Source organism: Anopheles ziemanni, chromosome 2 (genome assembly GCF_943734765.1).
Source record: "Anopheles ziemanni chromosome 2, idAnoZiCoDA_A2_x.2, whole genome shotgun sequence".
Classification (NCBI taxonomy): Eukaryota; Metazoa; Arthropoda; class Insecta; order Diptera; family Culicidae; genus Anopheles; species Anopheles ziemanni.
In genome coordinates, this window is record NC_080705.1 from 24,409,000 (window position 1) to 24,430,420 (window position 21,421).

Consider the following 21,421-nt stretch of genomic DNA (forward strand, 5'->3'; position numbering starts at 1 on the left):
ACGCGTGATGGAAAAATAAATAAAATTGGCTTCCTGCAGATAAGCCCTCTTACAAATAGCTTTCTGTCGAAAATCCTCATGTACCCGAGTGGACGCCCTCTTTTCGGTAGGCTTCCCGGTGTCGATCGGAAGAGGCCTGATCGAATATTTCCTGATGGAATGGCCTATCTGTATATTGTCATACTGCAAATGGGTTGATCCTAGAGAGCAACTAAAAACACATGACCAACTACTGGTAGCCAAAACCGACACACTTTCAACCCAAACACCTTCCCTTAGGGTACGTCCATGGAAGCGACATACCAGATTCATCCGGTCGAAGAAAGTCGTTTTCGCCCGCAGGGAAGATGTCTGCTAGCCGCAGTAACTTTTCGGCCAAACCCCTACGAGAGCACGTCGGGTACAACTCCACGACCCTAGTGAGCGAAGCGCGTAATCCAACTCAGCCGGAACCGGCCGGTGCAGAATGAGTTTTTCCCGTCCGGTGTTAAACAAAACACATAACACGTGGTTAAAATCACACAGCACCTTTCGAAGCCGACAGCCGCCGTCGGTCTCGGCTTGCGATGTGGGTGGTACGATGTACGATGAAAGGTTGAGCTCGTGAATTTATGTTGCGCCTCGCAAAGGTATTTTTCCCTGCTCGATATATTTTCTTCATCCCCCTTCTGTTCTGTACTCCGATCTTTTTTCTTTTTCCTTCCGGTGCCGTTACAAGTCGAAGCCTGCTGGGCTGTAGTGGGTTTGTTGCTTGCATTGTCTGGTACAACTGTTTCCATCATCATAAACACCATGTGTTTAGCGCGGCAAATACCATGTGCCTTTTACGTATTTCATGTAGGGCTTACGGATAAGAATTCTAGTGAAGTATCTTCGGTTGAAAGATACTTGCTACACCTCCCACATGTATTATTGTGCCAGTGTTTGCCAAAAGACAAACGAAATGTCAAGAGTCAACGAAACCACGATTGTGCCTACTAGAAAGCATAATATTGTGGTACGTTACTATTTGTCTTAATTAAAATACATAAAATTTGCAAATTTGCTAGAGTGAAATACAAATGTTAACTAAACTGTAATTAAACAGAAACTGTAACTGTAAACAAGGGGCAACTTTTACCAGTATGATGGGAAAACTCATTACAACATGTAAAAAATGCAAGTAAATTGAAAAATTTCTTAAAATTTGTTTGTAACATCCACCAGTTTCATTTTTTCAAACATGTCAAATTTTTTTAAAAGTTATTATTCCTAACTTTTTTTCATTATTTTGAAAATTCGGAGCAAAGCTAAATAAAATAACAAAATAGTTATGTACTAAGCCATAATTACGTATATTTTTTTATTGTTGTGCTCACATTGCTAGGAAATCTAGACAAACATGTCTCACTTTTATTTCTTTTCAGGCATGGCCATTGAATAATCAAAAGGTACGTTATATTGCTAATATCAATATTTATGACGGGTTCAATTTATTTTTATTTAGATGGTCAGCTGAATGCTAAGTTCATGGCATTCCATTGCTGTACAGCACATTGCCGAAGAGCAACGGCAACAAGTGTTTCGCAATACCATGAAAGTAGCCAGCGTAACTACCTTCAGCTCGTCCCATGGCAACAGCGAACAAACACGTGCTCGTCGCACGCCGAAGGAAATCGCTTTTCGCCAAACCAGCCAAGGGTTGCCTTGGTTGGGATGGCCTCCACATCGATACCTTCCGCGTATTGATCCAACGAAGGAGCAGAAATTTTCAGTTCAGTTCCAGTTCTGCCTCGGTTCGGACGTTGGTTTATTCCACCTGCTGGCGGATCTCCTTTACCGCAGCTTTATTCTTTACCTTTATTGGTTTACTAAATTTTCCCAAATCCCTCCGCTTTTTGCATCGTGCAATACAAAGTTTCAAAGTTGCAATTTTGCTAACCGTAGCAGAATCCGTTCCAAATGAGATTGATAAAAATATACCTTCGATACTATCCGCCAGGTAAGAGGGATGGTGAAATCGGGTCCTTGGTAGAATTAATGTCTGCTTCATTGTCAGCTAACGCTAACTTCCAATATACTGCGCAGGTATTGCCCTTAACTATCAGAAAAAAGGAATCGAGGGCACAAAAATGATAGATTTGTTCGACCTTACCCCAAGGTACGCCTAATGAATCAATCGATGCATAAAGGCACGTTGTTTGCTCGTTCATTGCTCTCACATTTCTCCCACAGCTGTGATCTCCAAGTGCTAACGAAGCGAATCGCGTCCACCGAACCGTTAATTACGCAAGAAGTGTTCCCCCAGGTCACGGAGATACTGGAAAAGCTGCAGAAGAAGCTGAAGGAACCGGTGAAGACGAAGTTCTATCTGTTCAAAACGCTCCAAACGCACATTCTACCTCTGACGAATGTCAGCTTCGACAAGTCCGGGAAGAAGTAAGTAACCATCTGGCATGAGTTATCCTACGAGCTTCTAGAGCTTGGCCTCTCTTCAATGTTCACTACAACAGATGCATTACTGGATCGTACGACCGTACCTGTCGCATATGGAACGTGGAGAGTGGCGACGAGGAGAAGGTCCTCAAAGGCCACGAGAATGTAGTCTTCGCCGTGGCCTACAACTATCCCAGATGGTGCGACAACGTAGTATACTTTCGTTTCTTTGAAAAAAAAACCATTAGTCCCACTATGTTGGTTCCTTACAGCGACCGCATACTGACGGGGTCCTTCGACAAAACTGCCAAAATCTGGAATCCCGTCTCGGGTAACTGCATCAATACGCTCTGGGGACACACGGCCGAGATCGTCGGTGCGGAGTTCAACCCTAGCCAGAGCGAGCTGCTCGCCACCTGCAGCATGGACAACACGGCCCGTGTGTTCCACTCCGAAACAGGCCAAGAGGTGAACCTGTTTGCGGATCACACGGCCGAGGTCATATCGGCCCGGTTCAACAAGGATGGGAACCTGCTACTGACGGCTTCCTTCGACGAGACTGCCACCGTGTGGGATATGCGGACAAAGGAGTAAGTGCTTCAGACCATTACACCGGAGGTGCCAAAGCTAAGAACCAACCTCCTTTTATCGGTATATAGACACGCCATCGTCATCCGAGGACACGAGGCCGAACTCAGCAATGCGGTTTGGAACTTCCAGTGCAGCCTGATCGCGACCAGTTCGCTGGACCGGACGGCCAAGATCTGGGATCTCCGGCGACTGGATGAAGCGCAGGCAACCGCCAGCCACAAGGACGAGGTACTGGACGTCGCCTTCAACTGCACCGGTACCCGGTTGGCCACCGGTAGCGCCGATTGTACTGCCAAGGTGTGGGATGTAACCAGCAACTTCGAGCTGGTCACCATCATGGCTGGGCACGCCGACGAAGTGTCGAAGGTTACCTTCAGTCCACCGGGCGGGCTGCTGCTGACGGCCTCGGCGGACAAGAGCGCCCGCATCTGGAACTCGGCCACCGGAGCCTGCACGCAAACGCTGTCCGGTCACGACGGCGAGGTATTCTCCTGTTCGTTCAACTACTCCGGCGATGCCATCATCACCGCCTCGAAGGACAACACGTGTAAGATATGGAGATGATACGACTGGTTCTCCGGGCAGGCCTTTAAAGTATGTAACTGTATGAACGTTATTTCCAATTTCAAACATCTCAAACTCTAGTAGAGCCTCTAGTTCCTCGCGCCTCGCTCGCCTGCTCGCGCGTCTCATTTCGTTTCCGTAGTATGGCTCGCCAATAATGTCCATTCACGCGATCCAAACACCATCCGATTTCATCATTTTGCCATTCCGTAGACATAGATCCAACCGATTTTGCATCTCTCGTAAACAGATCCTCGGACGCCCATAAGCATTTGTAGACTTTGAGCGCAAAATTCAAACGATCATAGAGTTTGCCATTAGCTCGTGAAACATATGTTCTCGATGCAGTAGGCTATCATCGTAGAGTTGTTTGAAGGTGTCATTTTGAGTCCTATGTTTAAAATGTCGTACGTTTTTAGCTTCGTAATTCCTCTACGTGATCCCACCTTTCGAACCGTATTCGAACGAAAGACAAAAAGTATATTTGAAACCAAAAACTGCCATGCCATGATAGAAACCAGATGCCATACGAAAGTGTCAAGTAGTGCATAAACGCGCCTGTAGAGAATTAGTTAAGAATGTTGAATAAGAATGTGTTACCTAACTGCAATAAAATTTCAAACACACGTGTTGTTTGCCTAACGGTAGTAGCAATTCGACCGTTTAGTATTTTATATTCACTATTCTTTTTCCCTATCGCTCCGTTCGGCTTCAATAGCGTTACCGTACCTTCCACATGACTGTTTGTTTGATCCTTTCCCAACCGCCATCGCATTAATCCACAGCATGGTTTTGCTTCCGCTGCATGAGTATGAGCTAGTATTTGTGTTTTCAGTTTTTATGTTTTACTCCTTGAATAACTTTATCACCCTCTGTCCGGCACGACTTCATCGGGCGCCGTTCAGGGTCCGCCCAAGAAGCAGAAGCAGAGGTACAGTGTGGCGTATAGCAACCGAGAGGCCGAACACTGGACCAAGTTTTTACTGCGCTGCTGAGTCCGAATCAAACCGAAGAAGGAAGATTGCTGGATGTTGGATTTGGTTGGGTGATAAAATGCTCTAGCATTGTTAGCTGAGAAATAGGCATTGAACAAGATGTTGCAAAATTGGAAAGGACAGTATGCTCGTCAGTTGTAACTGTATGGTGGAGCATTAGTTACTTACATTTTTATATGACTCTACGACTACTGAGTGATCTTAGCTCGGACTTATGTCCTAAATCGCTCGTAGTCGTTTGCCTTCCTGTTAATGATGATTCTTAGCAACCTTTAGTTATTAATAAAATATTTAGAACAAGATACTTTGCATTTAGTAGAAAAATCTGAAGCATAGTAAAATAAAACAAAGTTTATTAAATTATTCACTTCTAGGGTTAAAAAGGTTTAAGAAGAAGATCACAGATAGGCAAACAAAATCCACGATAGGCAGAGCTGTTTTTAATAGCCATGCACCTAAACACACTACACACTAAATTGTTGCAAGGAAACATCATTATTTAAATCCATATAAAACTAAATAAACGGACAACTCACATAGCAAGAATTGCTCGTACTACGTCGAGCAATTTTACCAATTTATAGATAAAAAGAAATGAATTGACGATTTAAAAAAAGTTGTTTATTATCAGATTGAATCATCTGTTTGAGAAAAAAAAGTAGAATACATGTTTTTTGGTTCTTTGCTAGTAAACATTTTACTTGTTTCAGCTGAAATGGTTTCGAGTGAAATTAGTACCCAAAAATATGGATGGTTAATGCTGAATAATAGTTGGCAGATAAAAACTGCATTAGAATTGTTGCAAATGACGAATAAATAATTGGTGTAAAACATATCAGTGATGTTTTCGTTCGAAATTACATTCGAAACCTATTTCAGATGATGCTCCGTAGACAAAAATAACCGTTTAGCTCTCTTGAGCCTTTATTCTGATGCAACTGACTATGATGCTAGTAGTGTTTATTCCTTTAATCCTCTCCCGCACGTGCATCACCGTGAGCAATTGCTTCCCCTATTGCCAGACATTGTAATCGAAGATACTTAAAACATTTCCTTCGTACTGTTCCATCCATGCCCATGCCTAGGTCGACGTGGTCCAATTCATTCAACCAATTTACGCAAAACCGTCTCACCCGGAAAAAAGCGGTTCCAAGCATTAGCTAGAAAATATATCCACAACCACAAACACCAAAATCCAAACAATCCACATCCATACTGCGCAATCGATATCCCATTTGTCAGAATCGAAAGACATTTGTCGCAACTATACAGAATGTGAGTATAGATATTCTTTCGTCCTTACATCTTGCCACTTTTCTTCAGCGACCTTTTGCATTGTTCATGGAAACGAAACTTAACCCAGACCCATAAAGCATACTTGTTTTCATTCATTATTCTTATTCTAAATCAATTTTGCAACACCTCTTTGCAGTGCAGTTACTTGAATTAAATCATCTTAAATTTAAATACCCATCTTAACTGACCACCTACCACAGTTGGCCAACAGACCAATTAACCTTTCCTTAGTGTGTCGATGCTACTAGCTACTTAAGCTGTCTTACAATTGCATTGCTCATTGGCACATATTTTTCGGTAGAACTTTTATGCATTTTAAATTTGAAGTTTGACTCATCTGCCGGAAAGTAAATAGTTCATACGAATTACAGTTGAAACCAGCTCGTTTCACCATACAGTATCAGCTATACACAAAAGAAGACCACATTCTCTTCCATTTCATCCACGTTTCGTTTGTATATAGTGTGCACCGAAAAGATTACGAAGCATGATACTAAAACGGATGTGTATGGTACAATTGCAGATCCTCCTTCGGCAAAAGTGTATCAAAATACTGGACTAACCTTCGGAGTGGCCTGGGAGCTGGTGTGATGCCTACAAGCACTATCCTAGGTGAAAGGTGTATAATTTATACTAAGGATGCTTTTTAAATCCACGAAATTTTTCATATACTATTTATTTTCATATTCAAGCATACAATTTACATGGACCAAGTCAAACATTAAAAATAGGGTAAAGTACACGTACTGTAGGGCAATTAAAAACAATCGTTTGTTTCATAAAACTTAAACGATAATGAATTATTAATTCTTGTTAAAATCGACCGCGTTACGTCTTGAAAAGTTTACATATTTTTATTCCCATTCTTAAAAGACATCATGTTGCTCATTCATATGAAATCAAATAAAAAATATAATCAAAAGTGTGGAAATCCTTTTCTGAAGAAAACAATATGAAAAATCTTATTACTAGATTCATATAGTACGTTGATATAGTAAAAAAAAATGTGAATGTCTTAAGAATTAGCAGCTTTTGAATATTTAAAGAAATTATAACTGTTTGTTAAACGTTTGTCGAATAGACTATAATCTTAATCAGAGTGTATAAAATTTGCTAAAAAAAATTACAGACATTTCTATAGAGTTTAAAATAAGAAATTAAACATAAAGTTAAAAAGTATAGCTTGGTTGATACACATTGGTACACACATATATTCAAATCTGGATAACGTCGACCCGGTTCAACTATAACAATTATGTTTAAGATACATCAAACAACGGTAATTGTTGTTGATGTTAATTTTGAGCCTAATATTTGTTGTTAGTAAATCTTTGCGATTACCTTTTACCGTTCGATGGAAACAAGTGTTTTAAGCAAAATATTTAGCATAAGCAATCCTCTACTTAATGTATGCCATACGTGTTCGAAGATAGTACATGAAGTAAATAAGAAGAAATAGAAGAACATTTATCGCATGATACAAACTGTGTTCATAATATTCGATAACTACTCGGTATGAAGATCACAGTGTGCGTCCTAATAAAGACATCCAACGGATGCCCGATTTGTACTAAAGTACTCCCGGTACGACCTTTTGATCTAGCGTTCGCTTCATCGATGGCAGATCAAAGATTGTTTGTCGAATGGTCTTAAAATTGATTCTTTCTTTGATAAGAGCGTGTGTCTTTTCGCCGGCTCGTAGGAGTACACAGCTTAATCCCACGCTCATCCACACTTCCGCACCTGTCTTACATCTGACGGAGTTTATCGGCATTTCCAAGCAATAACCCTCCCTTCGTGGCAAAGCCGCCCGGGACGATGCCGACAAGCTTTCTTTCTACCGTTCTAAACGCGCAAAGCAAATAAACAATCCATGTTTGATTTCGTTCCTTACGGCATACCGGGGGCTGTCGCTTTCGAACCGAAACCCCAGTCCGCCTTCGGGTGGCTGAATTGGCCGCAAGGAGCCGGCCCCGTGCCGTGTGTTTAGCGAGAAGAAATGGGCGAAGATCTTTCGATCAGTTTGGCGTAGCTCAAGTGTTAAGAGAACATCTGTTCCGAACTCACGCCTCGCTTCACTTCTACGTCCAAGGGTGTGTGTATGTGCGATTGTACGTGTGTGTGGGTGGGTGGATGCTAAGGGCCGATGTGTGAAACAAACATAAGTATGATACAGAGAAGAGAATGATTTTTCATCCATTCGACCATACAGCTGAACGAACTTCCTACACATGGGTTTCATTGCTTACGGAAGTATAAGACGGTTAAGATCTTCAAGTAGAACTCACTTTTATAGTATTTTACAAATTTCCTACATTTAGAGGTATTTTCAATGGATATAAAAATATGTTTATTCATAAAGTTATTTGCTTTCAATAACATTAGACTTTTCTTTTGTAGAAATTTGCGAAACCGTTTCTTGTGACCACATGAAAAACGACCTAATGTGCATAGTGCTCTTCGAAGTGTTCCACTTTTTTGTATTTGATTATTCCATTCCAGTTCACAAAACTCTTCGGACAATCGTATAAATACTATAGTTCTCGAAAGCTAGCTATTGGCCTCGTTTGTTTTTCCGTGCGGCCCATCCGACCGGATCAAGCGAGTTGGCTGACCGGCACCGAGTGCCAGAAGAAGCAACCGTCCCTTAAACCCGCCTTAACGTAGCTTTTCCGCTCCTGCACGCATTAAGCAAACCAAGCATAATGAGTCTCCAGAAGAAACTGCTCGCATCGTACAATCCCCAGGCAGGAGGGACAACCGGTGAAGATGGAGACGCCTGGTCGCCCGTATTGCCATGACCACGTTCCCAGGGTGACTGGCGAGCGTCAAAACGGCACCGCCCGAAACGGATCCCGTAGGGCGAATTCTGATTCGAACTTATTCATTCGAACGCATCACCATCCGACACGGTCCGGTGGGTAACGCTCGGGCACTTCGCAGAACCCCGGTTCTTTGAATGATTGAAGATGTCGCTTCAATGGTCGGTTTGCGACTACGTGTTTCTTGAATGGCACAGGCACGGTACCACTCTACTGTTGGCACGTAGGCGCAACTCAAGTGGTCAAGAAACGGATCAAAGACCAAGGACGATGTCCAGCAGGAGTACTCTCTATGACTTTAGATGGAATTCAGATGAAATAGGATATTAATTCCCTTAATTTTATGACTAGGACTCGTAGCAGACAAGAGCGTATTGTCTGTTACGAGTATAGAAATGGGATCCTTTAATAACATTTTAGATAATGGGCAAATGGAAATTAAATAAGAAAAAATCCATAAGATTTTAAATTTTAAAATTTTACCTCAAAGAATTTAAAAAGCACATAAAACCGTTTTTCATTGTTTCGCTTCTTAGCAACTTTCAGAAGTTTGCTCCATTGACTAAAATAACTCTTATGTCATTATCCTGCATCGAGAACAAACCCAGCGGCAGACAACCCTGCGAAGGAACGTAAGAAAGGGATAATACCATAAGCAGTCAAACAACCTACACCCCACCTACATAAGGAGTTGCCTTTTCTTTCAAGGCGAAAGACAATTTCGGACGCTGTCCACCTCGCAAAGGGTAGGTTGCGTAGAAAAATAAACCGTACCCGACCAAGCGTAAAAGCAGGTCCAACGAGAATTTCAGACCGATGCTGGATCTACATTTCTTTCTTCACTTTTGTGACCGAGAAAGCTGACGGCATGCGGCAATGGCTCCAGTTTTATCTTTACGTGCGGTTTCCGTTTTCTTGTGTTTATTTACTCTGTCGCCCGTTAGGTTTAGCACCCTTCCCGCCGGGGCAGAGAAGGATTCACAATGACCGATGCTATCTCGAACTACGACGCCTTAGGCGGACCGTTATGGACCGAGTGCCTTTGCAAAGACAGTTTGGCAATGCCCTAATCACGTCACAATGAGTCCGTATGAGACAAGACCAGCATGAAAAGGTGATCCGAGGAAAAGGAACGGAGGAATATTTTCCTAGCGAGTGACACTATTTGTTTCTTGAGGCTTTAGAACTACGATGGAGTGTCAGTTTTCCACTCGAACGGAATCCAGCTCGGCTGGGATAGAGAACCGCAAGGGACATTCAACAATTGGATAAAGTTGAAGCGGTCAACGTACCAAAAATCGATTTCAGGTGCTCATCAAAATACTCATCCTCGAAAACATTTCACTTTAACTAACTGTAATTTACATTTAAATAATTGTATCTCATGATTGGTTTCAAATATACAAATTTATTTGCTAGGCAATCAGTTATGTTTAATAGCAGAAACATACCTGGGAATCAACTTATCAGCTGCATAATATTCGAAACTAAATTCGTTAAAAAACGCTTCCCGATGTTTTTCAAATAACGATCTATTGCGGCACCAGTTGTATAGTTGCTTAACTAGCTGTGCGGTTGTATTGAAGAGTTTATCCTTCGGATACAGCTCCGGATACACAAGCCGATTCGGTGCGAGCGGTACGCATCCACAATGTACAGCTTCAAGCCTTCGGAAAGACAAGTAACACTGTTATTGAATATGTCTTCGTTGTATTCCTGCTGAGTTTTCCCTTACATTGCCACACCATAAAACTCGTGCAAAGCAGTCGACAAGACCACATCACCTTCTGCTAATGTACGATAGTAGTCCACCTTCGGAAGTGGTCCGAAATGTATCACCTTTCCAGGTAAAAGCTGCTGTATGTTCTCGAAGCATTTAGGAACCGTTTCAAACCGTTCGCCCAATATCGACACGTGGAAGTCGACATTTTTTCCCTGCAGAGCTACGAGCGCGTCGACTAATTGCTCTGGATTTTTATCATGCTCCCACCGATGAGGCCATATGAGGTGCAAGGGTTTTCTGAAAGTTTAAATAACACCGATTAAATTGATATCCTAACCTCTTAAAAACTAAACCATACTTTTCACGGTCTTGCAATCCTGTATTCATTGCGGATCTACTTGGGATGTGCTGGAAGTCGATAGGAAAGTACAAAACTTCACATTTTGGCTCAATTTTCTCGCGTATTCCTTTGAAGCTCATATTCGGCACAATATTCAGAAACGATTGAATACTTCCTAAAAACGAGCTCATGTTGTACTTTGAATTGAAAAGCACCAAGTCGGCGCAGAGACACGTGGTTATCTGATTGACTCCATACTGCACGTCCCGGCTTTTGCTCTCTCTAACCGGATAGGACAGTTGATTCTCATGAAAGTAAACAACCTTACGACAGCTGGCCAAGTCAGGTCGCATGCCGATTAGTTCGGCAAGGTTTAGCACAGAACTGCAGAAGATGGTCCGGTATGCGTGGGTGGTGGGTATGTTCTGAGCAAATTGCAATGCACTCATCCGTGCACACCAGTGCCATTTTTTGGCCGGAATTGTGAATAAATCGTACTCGTCCCGATTGAAATCTAAAACCCAAAAAATAAACACAGTTTTTACTAACACATTTAGCGCGTTATAGTTCAGTAAGTACTTACTTTTTAAAATAATATCCAACAATTGCTTGTGTGATCCACCATAAAACGCTTCAAGGGTTAAAATGTAAGCCATGTGCTCCTTGATTTGAAAAACAAAATATCCTATCAGCTAGTTCAGCAGCAATATTCAATCAGGACAACCGAATGTTTCTCTTCCCAAATCACTTTAAAAATGAGGAGCATAAATCAGCCAGCAACTAGCAGTTACTTAGATTCAACTGTTTTAACCAATCCTGTAACAACGGAGTCAAATTAACACATTTTACGAACAAATTGTTGTGATTACATTTCGCTTTCCTCAAAATGCCACCGCACCTCTACCACATATGACAGATTTGAGGTTAGTTTATGGATACTGATTGAAGATTTTACTCCCATCCGCCGGATGTGCTGATCGCTACTCGTTTTTCTTTGCATTTTGTTGCGATGTTCCGAAACCTTTTAGAAATAGAACATGGAATTTAATATACGCGATGAAAATTGCACCTAAGCCAACTGTACATGTTTTCGGTAGATATGGGAAAATATTTGGTCAGCTGTAGTGGCAGAGATCCTCAGACGGATAACTGGAATTTCGCTTGCCTTTTTATGTTGTGAATAATGCAGAACTTTGTAAAGGTACGGTATATCAAAACGGTAAAACAAAAGGCACACAGAAATCAGTTGAATCTCCCGTTTATTGTATACTGCATCATCGCCATTGCTGGTGAAGGAATACATCCGATGCTCCAACGAAATCGTTTATATACAGCTCATCTGTAAGCACTAACGAAATTTCCCCAAGGTGGATGCGCTTTATTGTTGTGGATACAGCCTCGGAAGTCCGGGATGATGCAGTCTTTTCCCACGAAGTTAACTCCTCAGAAGAAATATCCGAGAATCTTTCCACCGAGATGCTTCCGTCTGGCCTCTTCGTGATCCATGATTCCACCGCTGGTAGTGAGCACTACATATCCGAACTGGCGCGACGGCAACAGCGTGTTGGTCCAGCGTTCGATGTCGTCCATCTTCACGTCGAAACGGGGGGAGATGATACCGGCCTTGTTGAGGCGGCCGGTCAGGTTCACGACCACCTTTCCGCTGCGGTGGTCATCGACAACCTCGAACTCTCCGATGTAGCCGTGCTTCATCATCACAGTCAAGAACCGGACCACGACCTTCGAGCTGGGGCGGATCAGCACCTGGCGCTTGCCTCGCTTTTCGGCATTGTTGATGCACTTGAGGGTATCGGCTAAAACGCTGACACGGACCATTGTTGTGGATTGTTTTCAGAAATCACTTGGAAAACACGCGAAAACACGATGTTCGTCGGCGAAGATTAGTTCGCAAAAGAAAGAGGGATGGCCGAGGTGACAGTTCGGCGCTTTGCGTTACGCAAGGTAGATATAGCAAAGATTTGTACTATGAAGGCGTTACGTAGTGTTTTGAATGTTTGACTTTTTGTAAGTTGTGTACCAATAATAGAAAATAACATTTTAATAAAATTGCGAAGTTTTTCTTTATTTTTTACAGAACTTGTAAGAATGGAAATTGTGTACTAAGCAAGAAAATAAATATGCAACATTGAGGTAACATTTATTAACCGTGACTTTTGACAGCACCCTCCCACACGAAGCTGTCAGTGTAACGATACCGAACAACATCGCTTTTCTCGAAGACTTCTGCAGCTGTGAAAAACAATACCGTACTTTTGCTATTAATTTTCTGTATGAATTACGATACTATCTGCCCAGCCGGCATAAAGAAATGTCAGACAAGTAAGTGTTTTAAAGTGTTGAAGTAGAATCTACAAATAGCGGCAGTATTCGTCCCAGGCTTGGCTGAATAACTCTGCACTGAGTTATACCTTCGTCCGGGTTCAAAACAATACCGAAACAAACATCTGAAAAATGGACGAAGTGCAAACGATCGAAGCGGCTGTCCTGTCCTTCTATCGTGGCGGCTCGGAGCAGCAAAAAGAAACACACAAGTGGCTACAGCAGGTGCAAAACAGCCCCCAAGCGTGGTCGTTCTGCTGGGAGCTGATGCAGCTAAACAAATCGTCCGAAGTGCAATTTTTCGGGGCGATCACACTGAATTCCAAGCTACGCAATTTTTGGGTCGAAGTGCCCAAAGAGGCACATCATGAGCTGAAGCAAAAGCTGCTGGAAACAATAGTGGTGTTTGGCAACGGTCCGAAAATCGTTCTCAATAGACTGTGCATCTCGGTGAGTTTGCAAATACGTTTTCACCAGTCAACCGTTGTTCAATTCATTGTCATTTTCTGCATTTTAGTTGGGTCTCTTTATCGTTCATATGCTCCGACATCCAACAGTGATCGAGGAGGTAACGAACATGTTTCTGCTCGAGCAGCTCGGTAACCTCTCGAAGGTAACGCAGATCGAGATCCTCATGGCCGTCCTGGAGGGCATCCCGGAGGAGGTGAAAAATGTCCGCACTCAGATACCGCGCGAAATAGTATTGCAAGAGTTGAATCGGAATGCAGAATTCGTTATGCAAACGGTGGTCAGGTACCTGAATGAGAAGCTAAGTCAAACCACACTGGAAACGCACGACATGAATGGTTTAATCAATGCGGCCAAATGTGTCGGTACCTGGGTGGCGCACGGGAATGTGCGGCTGGACGAACGCGAGGCTACAGTGCAGGTGTTACTGAAGGCCATCCACTATTGCTATTGGAAGGAGCCGAAGGACGACGGATGTTTATTGCCGGAGGAAAATGAATTGGCAGAAACGGCTCTAAAGTCGTTAACGGTAAGATGTCTAAAAGTCGCGGTAAACTTTGGTGGCATGCAAGATGTCCCGTGTAATGTTTGCACATCCATTTTTTCTTTTATCTTCCTTTCTAGAGCATAATTTCTTCGTACGCTACGCAGAATGCAAAGTACTCGGTCACGGTGATCAACTTTATGAAAATGTTCCTCGACGTGCTCGTGCCAATTCTCGACGCGGAGTACAAGGAGAATAACGACAACGAAAACCTTGCCCTCATGATCTACGCTCTCTTCATTTCCACGTTGGAGTGTTTCTCGTCGGCCATATTCGACGGCATCGTAACGGAATCCGAAGAGGTTTCCAAAGTGTACACACGAACCGTGGACATGCTAATAAAGTGCACCGATAAACCGGGCACCTATCCGGTGGACGAATCATGCAGCACGTACGCGATGGAGTTTTGGTACATGCTACAGGAGGAAGTTCTCGCCATGGGCCCTTCGAGGCACAAGATACGCTGCCTGGAAGCAATCCGACCCGTGTACGCACACGTGGTGAAGGTGCTTGTGAGAAAATCGCAACTTCCAACCGAATCTTCGCTACACAAGTGGAACGATGATGACCTGGAGGCGTTCCGGTGTTACCGTCAGGACATTGGTGACACACTACTGTCCTGCCACGACGTACTGAACAATCAGATGCTAGACGTGCTGTCGGAAGCCCTCGACGAATCGATCATGTACCTCAGCTACGATTCACAGTCAACGGAAAACTGGACCCTCCTCGAGGCAACCATCCATGCGTTCTGTTCGATTGCGCAGAAAATCGAGTACACCGAGCACCAGCAGATCGTGAAGCTGCTCAAGGTGCTGAACGAGATTCCGTACGAGAAGTACAACGACAAACTGTTCGGGATGGCGCTGGAAACGGTTGGCGCGTACAGCGAGTGGATCGGAGACAATCCAAAGTACCTGCCATCGGCCATTTCGCTGCTCGTGAAAGGTCTCAATTCCACCAAAGCTTCCCAGGCGACGCTCGGCCTGAAAGACCTCACGTCCGAGTGCCAAAAGGAGGTAGTTCCGTACGCGGTGCCACTGCTAGACGCGTGTCGGTCGGTGCTGCATGACGGCCGGTTGAAGAATGCGGAAATGATACGGCTCATGTATACGGTCGGGAACATACTGAGCGTGATATCGTACGATAACATTATCGTGTATCTGGACGCGATGGTTTCGCCCTGCTTCGAGGAGCTACAGGTGCACGTGCAGAACAATGATATCAGCGAGCCAACGAAGGCACGCGTAATCCTGCGGCTGGATATGATTTCGAAGCTTTTTTCTTCACTCAACATTAAGAAAACGGCCAACGAAACCGAGGATAATAAGATTTCGATGGTGGTGGGCGGCCAGAAACCGTGCTTTCCCGCCGGAGAAGAACCTGTCCCGGGCCCTGCGCCGGTCCAGCCGATACTGCTGATCCTGGAGAAAACGATGGACCTGTTGAAGAACCTCTGTACGCTCTGGATGCATGACGAGACGGTCGTGGACACACTATGCAAAGCGCTCCAGCAGGCGCTAACAAATCTGATGGACGACATCAAACCGCTGCTGAACGAAATCTGCTTTCTAGTATTGTCAATCCTAAACAATAATTGTGTCGTTTCGGCTGTGGATATTGCAGGAAACGTAAGTGATACTGAGCGACTGGAAAAGACGCAACAATCGATTAAACATTTTATTGTTTCCTATTTCGTCAGTTTATTCTCATGTTTTACACCGACATGGAATATCGTCCGATGATGGTGCAATTGTTCACCGCCATCATGGACTACAACTTCAACCAGATGCAGGTAGTCGAATATGGTTTGGATATCAGTAACACACTTAACTCAACGGTCGCTTCTCTTCTTGTCGGTGTTCTAGATGAACCTGGACAAACTTTCCCGGATAGCGGACCTGATCGAAACGTTCTACGCGTTTAACACAAAAATTGCGAAAAAGTTACCAATTTGCTATACGCACATCCAAGTGGACTATCTGAAGCTGATGGATTACGGTAGGTGATGCCAACGTTTGAACGTCATGGTTCGTGGAGCGGACATTTTGTATAACCATGACTACCAGAGCATTTTGAAATTATTTAAAAAATCATATAAATTTAACACTTTCTCCTTAGCTACTAAATGCATGATGCTGCCCGAAACGGGACCCATGAAGAAGAGTGTATCGTTCATCACGATGTTTGTGAAGGAATCTATTAATAACCCCGCGATGGTGCAGGTCGTTATGATGCACGGGGAAAACATCATACGAACGACATTTTTGTGCATTGGTAAGTGCAAGTGCACTAACATTTTCTCTTTTAGGTATTTAGGCTGATGATTTGTTTTACGATTTTTCCAACCCCAGGGGGAACAGCACTGCGGACGCAGGTGGAAATCTTTGCGGACATCTTTCTTGCCATCAACTGCCGCTACCCGCAGGCGTTAATCCAGTGGATGAAGGTGCTGGAGACGCCAAACTTCCCCACGGCCTTCGTAAGCGCCACCGAGAAGGAACAGTTCATGCGGAATGTCATCAAGTGCGTGGCCATTAGTCAAAAAAACGCATTTTAACGACTCGTGTTTTACAATATTAACCTTTGCACATTTATCTTCTCTCATGTCAGGGAGCGCGTCAGCAAGCGACTGGTGCAGGATTACGTACGGAAGTTTGCCGCCCTGTGCCGGAACGTGGTCGAATACGAGAATAACAAATAAGCACAACGATACGAGATTGTACGGTCAGCAGAGCACTTTGGATGTAACAATTGTGATTTTTAGCGTGTAATAGTGCAGCGAAGATGAATGAGCGAAAGGACGGAAGAAGTTACTGGCGTAGACAAATATACGCACGCGTGTATAGACAGACCCCTCAATCGCTTCCTCGAGTTGCATGAGTACGACAAAACGACAGTGATACGAATTGGGTGTCCTCCTTAAATAAGCTGCATAAGTTGTCTAACCCGAAGTGGAATGTTTTCAAACGATCCTACTAAGCAGCAGAGACAAACAGAAACAAATTACAAACAATTACCATGTCGTTACAAATGTGTTTGCCAACAGGATAAAGAAAACACCACCGTACGCCGCCGATGAATAGTGAACGAAAATACAAAAGTTCCCTTCTCTAAGATAACAATAGGAATGATGTGAATAAACCAATATTGATTTTATTTATTATATTGTTTTATTATAATTAAACTTATGCTGGTTTACATATTGAACAGAATGCACCTCGAGGGTAATGTGGTCTTCACAAACTAGAAGCTACTTATTCCTGCCAACTCCTGCTGTACGGAAATTTTCCACGGATGGTGTGAAATCGAACACTAATTACTTCCAAATCGAAATTCAGAAGTTCAATCAATGCAGCAGTCAAATACAGTGTGCCTGCATAAAAACACACAACACTACAAACTCACAGTCCTATAATTAGATGTGCCATTAAAAATCATACGTAAATCGAGTAAAAGTTCGATTAATATTATACTCTAACGTACCGGAAATTCCTGGCAGGTTAAATGTGTCTTCCGTAGAGCGTGTTATTCGTTACCCATAGGTCTAGCGTGAACTATCCGAACTGTTGCTCTGGCGACGTCGTCTCACCGGACTGCGAGACCTTCCCCGGCGACGTGGGCTACGCCGAATGGACGGACGGCGCCGGTAGCGCATCGGTGACTGGCGCCATCGGGGCATCGGGCGATTGTTTCGCATGATCGGTGACGGGCGCCGCGGTGGTGGACGTGTCTTCGGTACCAACACCGGCGAGGCCGTTATCTCCTGCCCATCAATTTGCCCACCGTCCATGTGTTTCATGGCGTTCTCAGCACCGTCGGGATCGGCATACTCCACGTAGCAAAATCCACGCCCGAACGGTTGGAAACGATCCATCGGGAACTCGACCTTGCTGATTTCCCCGTAGGTGCTGAAAATTTCCATTATATGCTCACGGTTAACGTTGCGTGTAAGCCGTCCGATGTGAATGCGCACCGGACGCGGTGTGACGGAACGTTCGCGCCGCTTGCGCTTCGACGAACCGGACCGGGACCGGCGACTGCGTGAATCTTTGGTCGACTTTTCCGCCGACGATGCGCGGCCCTGTTTGTTTTCCTTATCATTTTCGCGCGGTTCCGAGTGGCTCCGGCGTTCGGATTTGTCCTTCGATTTGCCACGCACCGAACCACCCTTTACCGCTGCCTCCTTGCTGATGGAGGCCTCCTTATCCCAGCCGCTCTGTGCCGGTGCCGGACTCTTGCTACGCGAACGCGAACGAGTGGTCGTCTTGCGCTTGGTGCGCGAGCGTTCCGCCTCGCTGCTGGACGACGAGGACGAACTGGAGGACGACGAGCTGCTGCTGCTGGAGCTTGACCGCGAACCGGAGCTGCTGCGAGACGAACTACTATCCGACGAGCTGAAAAAGCCAGCAAAACGCATCAGCCTAGTTGTAACCAACCTTCCACCATCGCAGTTGCAGGCGCAGCTACACACACATAAATTTAGCCGGTTTCACCTACACTATCATACAATACGGCAACGAAAACGATGCTAATGATGCTGCTATCGATCGCAACTTCTACTTGCTATGTAAACTTGTAAAAACACCTTCCACTTTAGTTTTTGATACTAAAATTGATATTCTTACCTGCCGCTACTATCGCTACTGCTGGAGCTGCGCTTCTTGCGTTCCTTCTCCCTACCGCGCGGCTTCTTCTCACCCTTTTCCGATTCCTCCGAATCGGATCGATTCTTTGAACGAGTCCTAAAAGGATAATGTAATTGAGTTTCCATAACCATACACGTTTAGAGACGAACTTTCAATGGAGGTTAACTTACATTGGTGCGGTCTAACGTAGCTTTCCTGATTGATTTATGAAAAATTAGGCAAACTAAATTCTTCCAACAAATGGCAGACGCCGTACGAGCAGGCCGCGATGCTTTTTCACCTATCGCTTCTGTCAAACAATGAATGACAAGTGTTGTAAACAGAAATGTCAGTTGTGGGGTTTTTTTTAAATTGTTTCCTAAAATTTTTTAATGTTATTTAAAGAAAAACGTTTTAGTACCGCAATCAAACCAAAATTATTGATATTTTAAGTAGATCTAGGTGAAGAAAAACAAAATGGTAACACTATTATTGTTGGCATCCAGGCGACCAGTATAGCGTCCTACCGAAGACCCATCTGTTTCAAACTAGTCCTACCTCCCACACACATACCCCTCTGCGGGAGGTAAACATTCTGGTGTTTGTTTTCACAAGGGCCCACGGAATAAAAACTACTCTGGAAAATCTACCGATGATTCATATTCCGGTTGTTGGAGCCTTGCGTTGGTCAAGTTAACTGCACTCCCCAACCCTTCCCAGTGACCGTGATTCAACTGTTAGTTGAGTTTAGCCAGTGCGAAACAGCGGTCGTGTGGTACATTCACGTTAATTCGGCTTTGGTGCTAAAACAGTGCATTAGAACGTGTAAGTACCTAGCAACATCCGTTCTGCAGCGAGAGAACATAATGCGTCGTAGCGCATTAAAGAAAAAAAAGCTCTTCGCTTCGTCTCGATGATAAAATGCTTCTTTAACGTGGTGTATTTTTTTTGTTGGTTTTTGTAATCCACATGCCGCACGTTGTTGGCTGTGAGATGCGCAATGCAATTCTTGGTATTTGAACAAAGAGAATTCAACCTGCAGTTTGCTTTATGTTTTATGCTGGTTACCCATTGGTCGTGATCTAGAAGGACTTCTTCGAATTGAAAGGTTATTTAGGAGCATTTTCAATTATTCTAAAAACAAAAAAATCCCATCACATTCATCGTGTGCTGTCCGTAGCGATGAATCATCAGCTGTTTATATGTCCGGTGGATGATTCAACTTATCAAAATACTGAAAGACAGTCCGTTATCTTTCCATTAGAAACTGTGACTTCTGAATAGTGTTTACCATTTTTTTTTGCATTGAATTTTTTTTTATACATTTTCAACAGCTAGCAAAATGTCGCTCTACCCATCGCTCGAGGATATGATGGTGGATAAAATGGTGCAGACGCAGAACACGGTCGTGGCCGCAGCTGCTGCCCAACAGCAACAACAGTGGCAAATCCCACCGACGGCACCAGGTAACGAAACTAAGGTGCCCCCAGCGTACAGCATGTATCCCACGTTCGAAGGAACGCCCGGTGCTACTGCTGCCGCTCCGGAGAAAGCGCTAGGACATTACCCGACCGCACCTGGAGCCGGCGGTTTCATGTATCCAGATCTGTACGAGTACATGGGATTGGAGCTTTCGAAGGAGATGATTGCCGCGAGCCTACCCCAGTACATGCCCCAGGCGACGGTCAATGCGGCGGCCACAGCCATTGTACCCCAGCAGTCTCAGGTCGCCATCGTGAACAACGCAAATATGGTCGCACCCGTGAGCGGCAATTCCGTTGGGCTTCGGCGCGGCCAGGTGACGAACGGCATTCGTGAGGTAGATCAATATTGTTGCACATTTTTTTCAATCCAATTTCTATTTCAACCAACACGCTTTCTATTTTCTCCCACCGCACCCATTATTGTGTAGCTTATTATGTGCAAGGGCGCGGACAAAAAGGTCGGACTGCGTGTGCAAGCAATCGATAAGGGCGTTTTCGTATGTCTAGTCGTGAAGAACAGTCCGGCAGCACTGGCCGGGTTGCGATTTGGAGATCAGATTCTACAAATCAATGGAAAACTTGTCGCCGGCTTTTCCGTCGACGATTGCCACAAGCTGCTGAAGAAGAGCGACAAAAATAACATTTCAGTTGTCGTACGAGATCGGTAAGGACATTCATTTATTTAAAAGCTTTACAAACCATAAGTCAAGTATATACCTCTCAACCCGTTTAACAGCCCATTCGAGCGAGCCATCACTCTGCACAAAGACTCATCGGGAAGCTTCGGATTCCAGTTCAACAATGGCAAAATTACGGCCATCATGAAGGACTCCTCGGCCGCCCGTAATGGACTGCTGGTCGATCAGCAGCTGCTGGAAGTGAACGGGCAGAACGTGATCGGGCTGAAGGACAAGGAGATCACGCAACTGATCAACGCCTCCGAACAAGTGATCACGTTGACGATCGTGCCGAAAGTGATCTACGACGTGATGGTGAAGAAACTGTCCACTTCCTGGCTGCGCGGAAAGATGGACCACTCGGTGCCAGATTTCTAAAGTGCCCCGTATTGAACCGGTCTCGGAGCAACAACGCAACGCAGCACAATTTACACGAAAAAAAAGGTAAAACACTGTTCCACTTTAACGGCCAAACAGGAAACTCATACGGGAACCTCATTATTAGCAACGAACCAAAACTGTCCAACAATTTTT

General features: G+C 44.3%; 6 protein-coding genes across 6 annotated transcripts; 3 read left to right on the forward strand and 3 right to left on the reverse strand.

The window, feature by feature from the left end:
* The first annotated feature begins 1,941 nt into the window (after positions 1 to 1,941).
* LOC131281923 (dynein assembly factor with WDR repeat domains 1) lies at positions 1,942 to 3,570 on the forward strand. The gene is made up of 6 exons (XM_058311287.1): positions 1,942 to 1,981; positions 2,068 to 2,140; positions 2,215 to 2,418; positions 2,493 to 2,615; positions 2,688 to 3,005; positions 3,075 to 3,570. Exons 1-6 carry the CDS (start codon positions 1,942 to 1,944, stop codon positions 3,568 to 3,570), a joined length of 1,254 nt encoding a protein of 417 aa, XP_058167270.1.
* A 6,526-nt stretch (positions 3,571 to 10,096) lies between these two features.
* Positions 10,097 to 11,498, reverse strand: LOC131281237 (glycosyltransferase-like domain-containing protein 1-like). Its single transcript, XM_058310506.1, has 4 exons — positions 11,330 to 11,498; positions 10,765 to 11,260; positions 10,419 to 10,703; positions 10,097 to 10,350 (listed from the first exon to the last, which is right to left on the reverse strand). Exons 1-4 carry the CDS (start codon positions 11,400 to 11,402, stop codon positions 10,107 to 10,109), a joined length of 1,098 nt encoding a protein of 365 aa, XP_058166489.1. The 5' UTR covers positions 11,403 to 11,498; the 3' UTR covers positions 10,097 to 10,106.
* Positions 11,499 to 11,988: 490 nt separating this feature from the next.
* On the reverse strand, positions 11,989 to 12,664 carry LOC131282484 (small ribosomal subunit protein uS8A-like). The gene has a single exon (XM_058311964.1). It carries the CDS (start codon positions 12,580 to 12,582, stop codon positions 12,190 to 12,192), a length of 393 nt encoding a protein of 130 aa, XP_058167947.1. The 5' UTR covers positions 12,583 to 12,664; the 3' UTR covers positions 11,989 to 12,189.
* Positions 12,665 to 13,211: 547 nt separating this feature from the next.
* Positions 13,212 to 17,082, forward strand: LOC131284182 (importin-13). The gene is made up of 8 exons (XM_058313040.1): positions 13,212 to 13,536; positions 13,604 to 14,083; positions 14,179 to 15,729; positions 15,801 to 15,893; positions 15,967 to 16,099; positions 16,220 to 16,375; positions 16,453 to 16,624; positions 16,712 to 17,082. The coding sequence occupies exons 1-8, from the start codon at positions 13,219 to 13,221 to the stop codon at positions 16,800 to 16,802; spliced, it is 2,994 nt and encodes a 997-aa protein (XP_058169023.1). The 5' UTR covers positions 13,212 to 13,218; the 3' UTR covers positions 16,803 to 17,082.
* Positions 17,083 to 17,382: 300 nt separating this feature from the next.
* On the reverse strand, positions 17,383 to 18,872 carry LOC131293254 (RNA-binding protein with serine-rich domain 1-A). Its single transcript, XM_058321333.1, has 2 exons — positions 18,727 to 18,872; positions 17,383 to 18,495 (listed from the first exon to the last, which is right to left on the reverse strand). The coding sequence occupies exons 1-2, from the start codon at positions 18,870 to 18,872 to the stop codon at positions 17,646 to 17,648; spliced, it is 996 nt and encodes a 331-aa protein (XP_058177316.1). The 3' UTR covers positions 17,383 to 17,645.
* Positions 18,873 to 19,440: 568 nt separating this feature from the next.
* LOC131283083 (syntenin-1-like) lies at positions 19,441 to 21,267 on the forward strand. The gene is made up of 4 exons (XM_058312646.1): positions 19,441 to 19,551; positions 20,061 to 20,545; positions 20,639 to 20,874; positions 20,947 to 21,267. Exons 2-4 carry the CDS (start codon positions 20,069 to 20,071, stop codon positions 21,263 to 21,265), a joined length of 1,032 nt encoding a protein of 343 aa, XP_058168629.1. The 5' UTR covers positions 19,441 to 19,551; positions 20,061 to 20,068; the 3' UTR covers positions 21,266 to 21,267.
* The last annotated feature ends 154 nt before the right edge of the window (positions 21,268 to 21,421 follow it).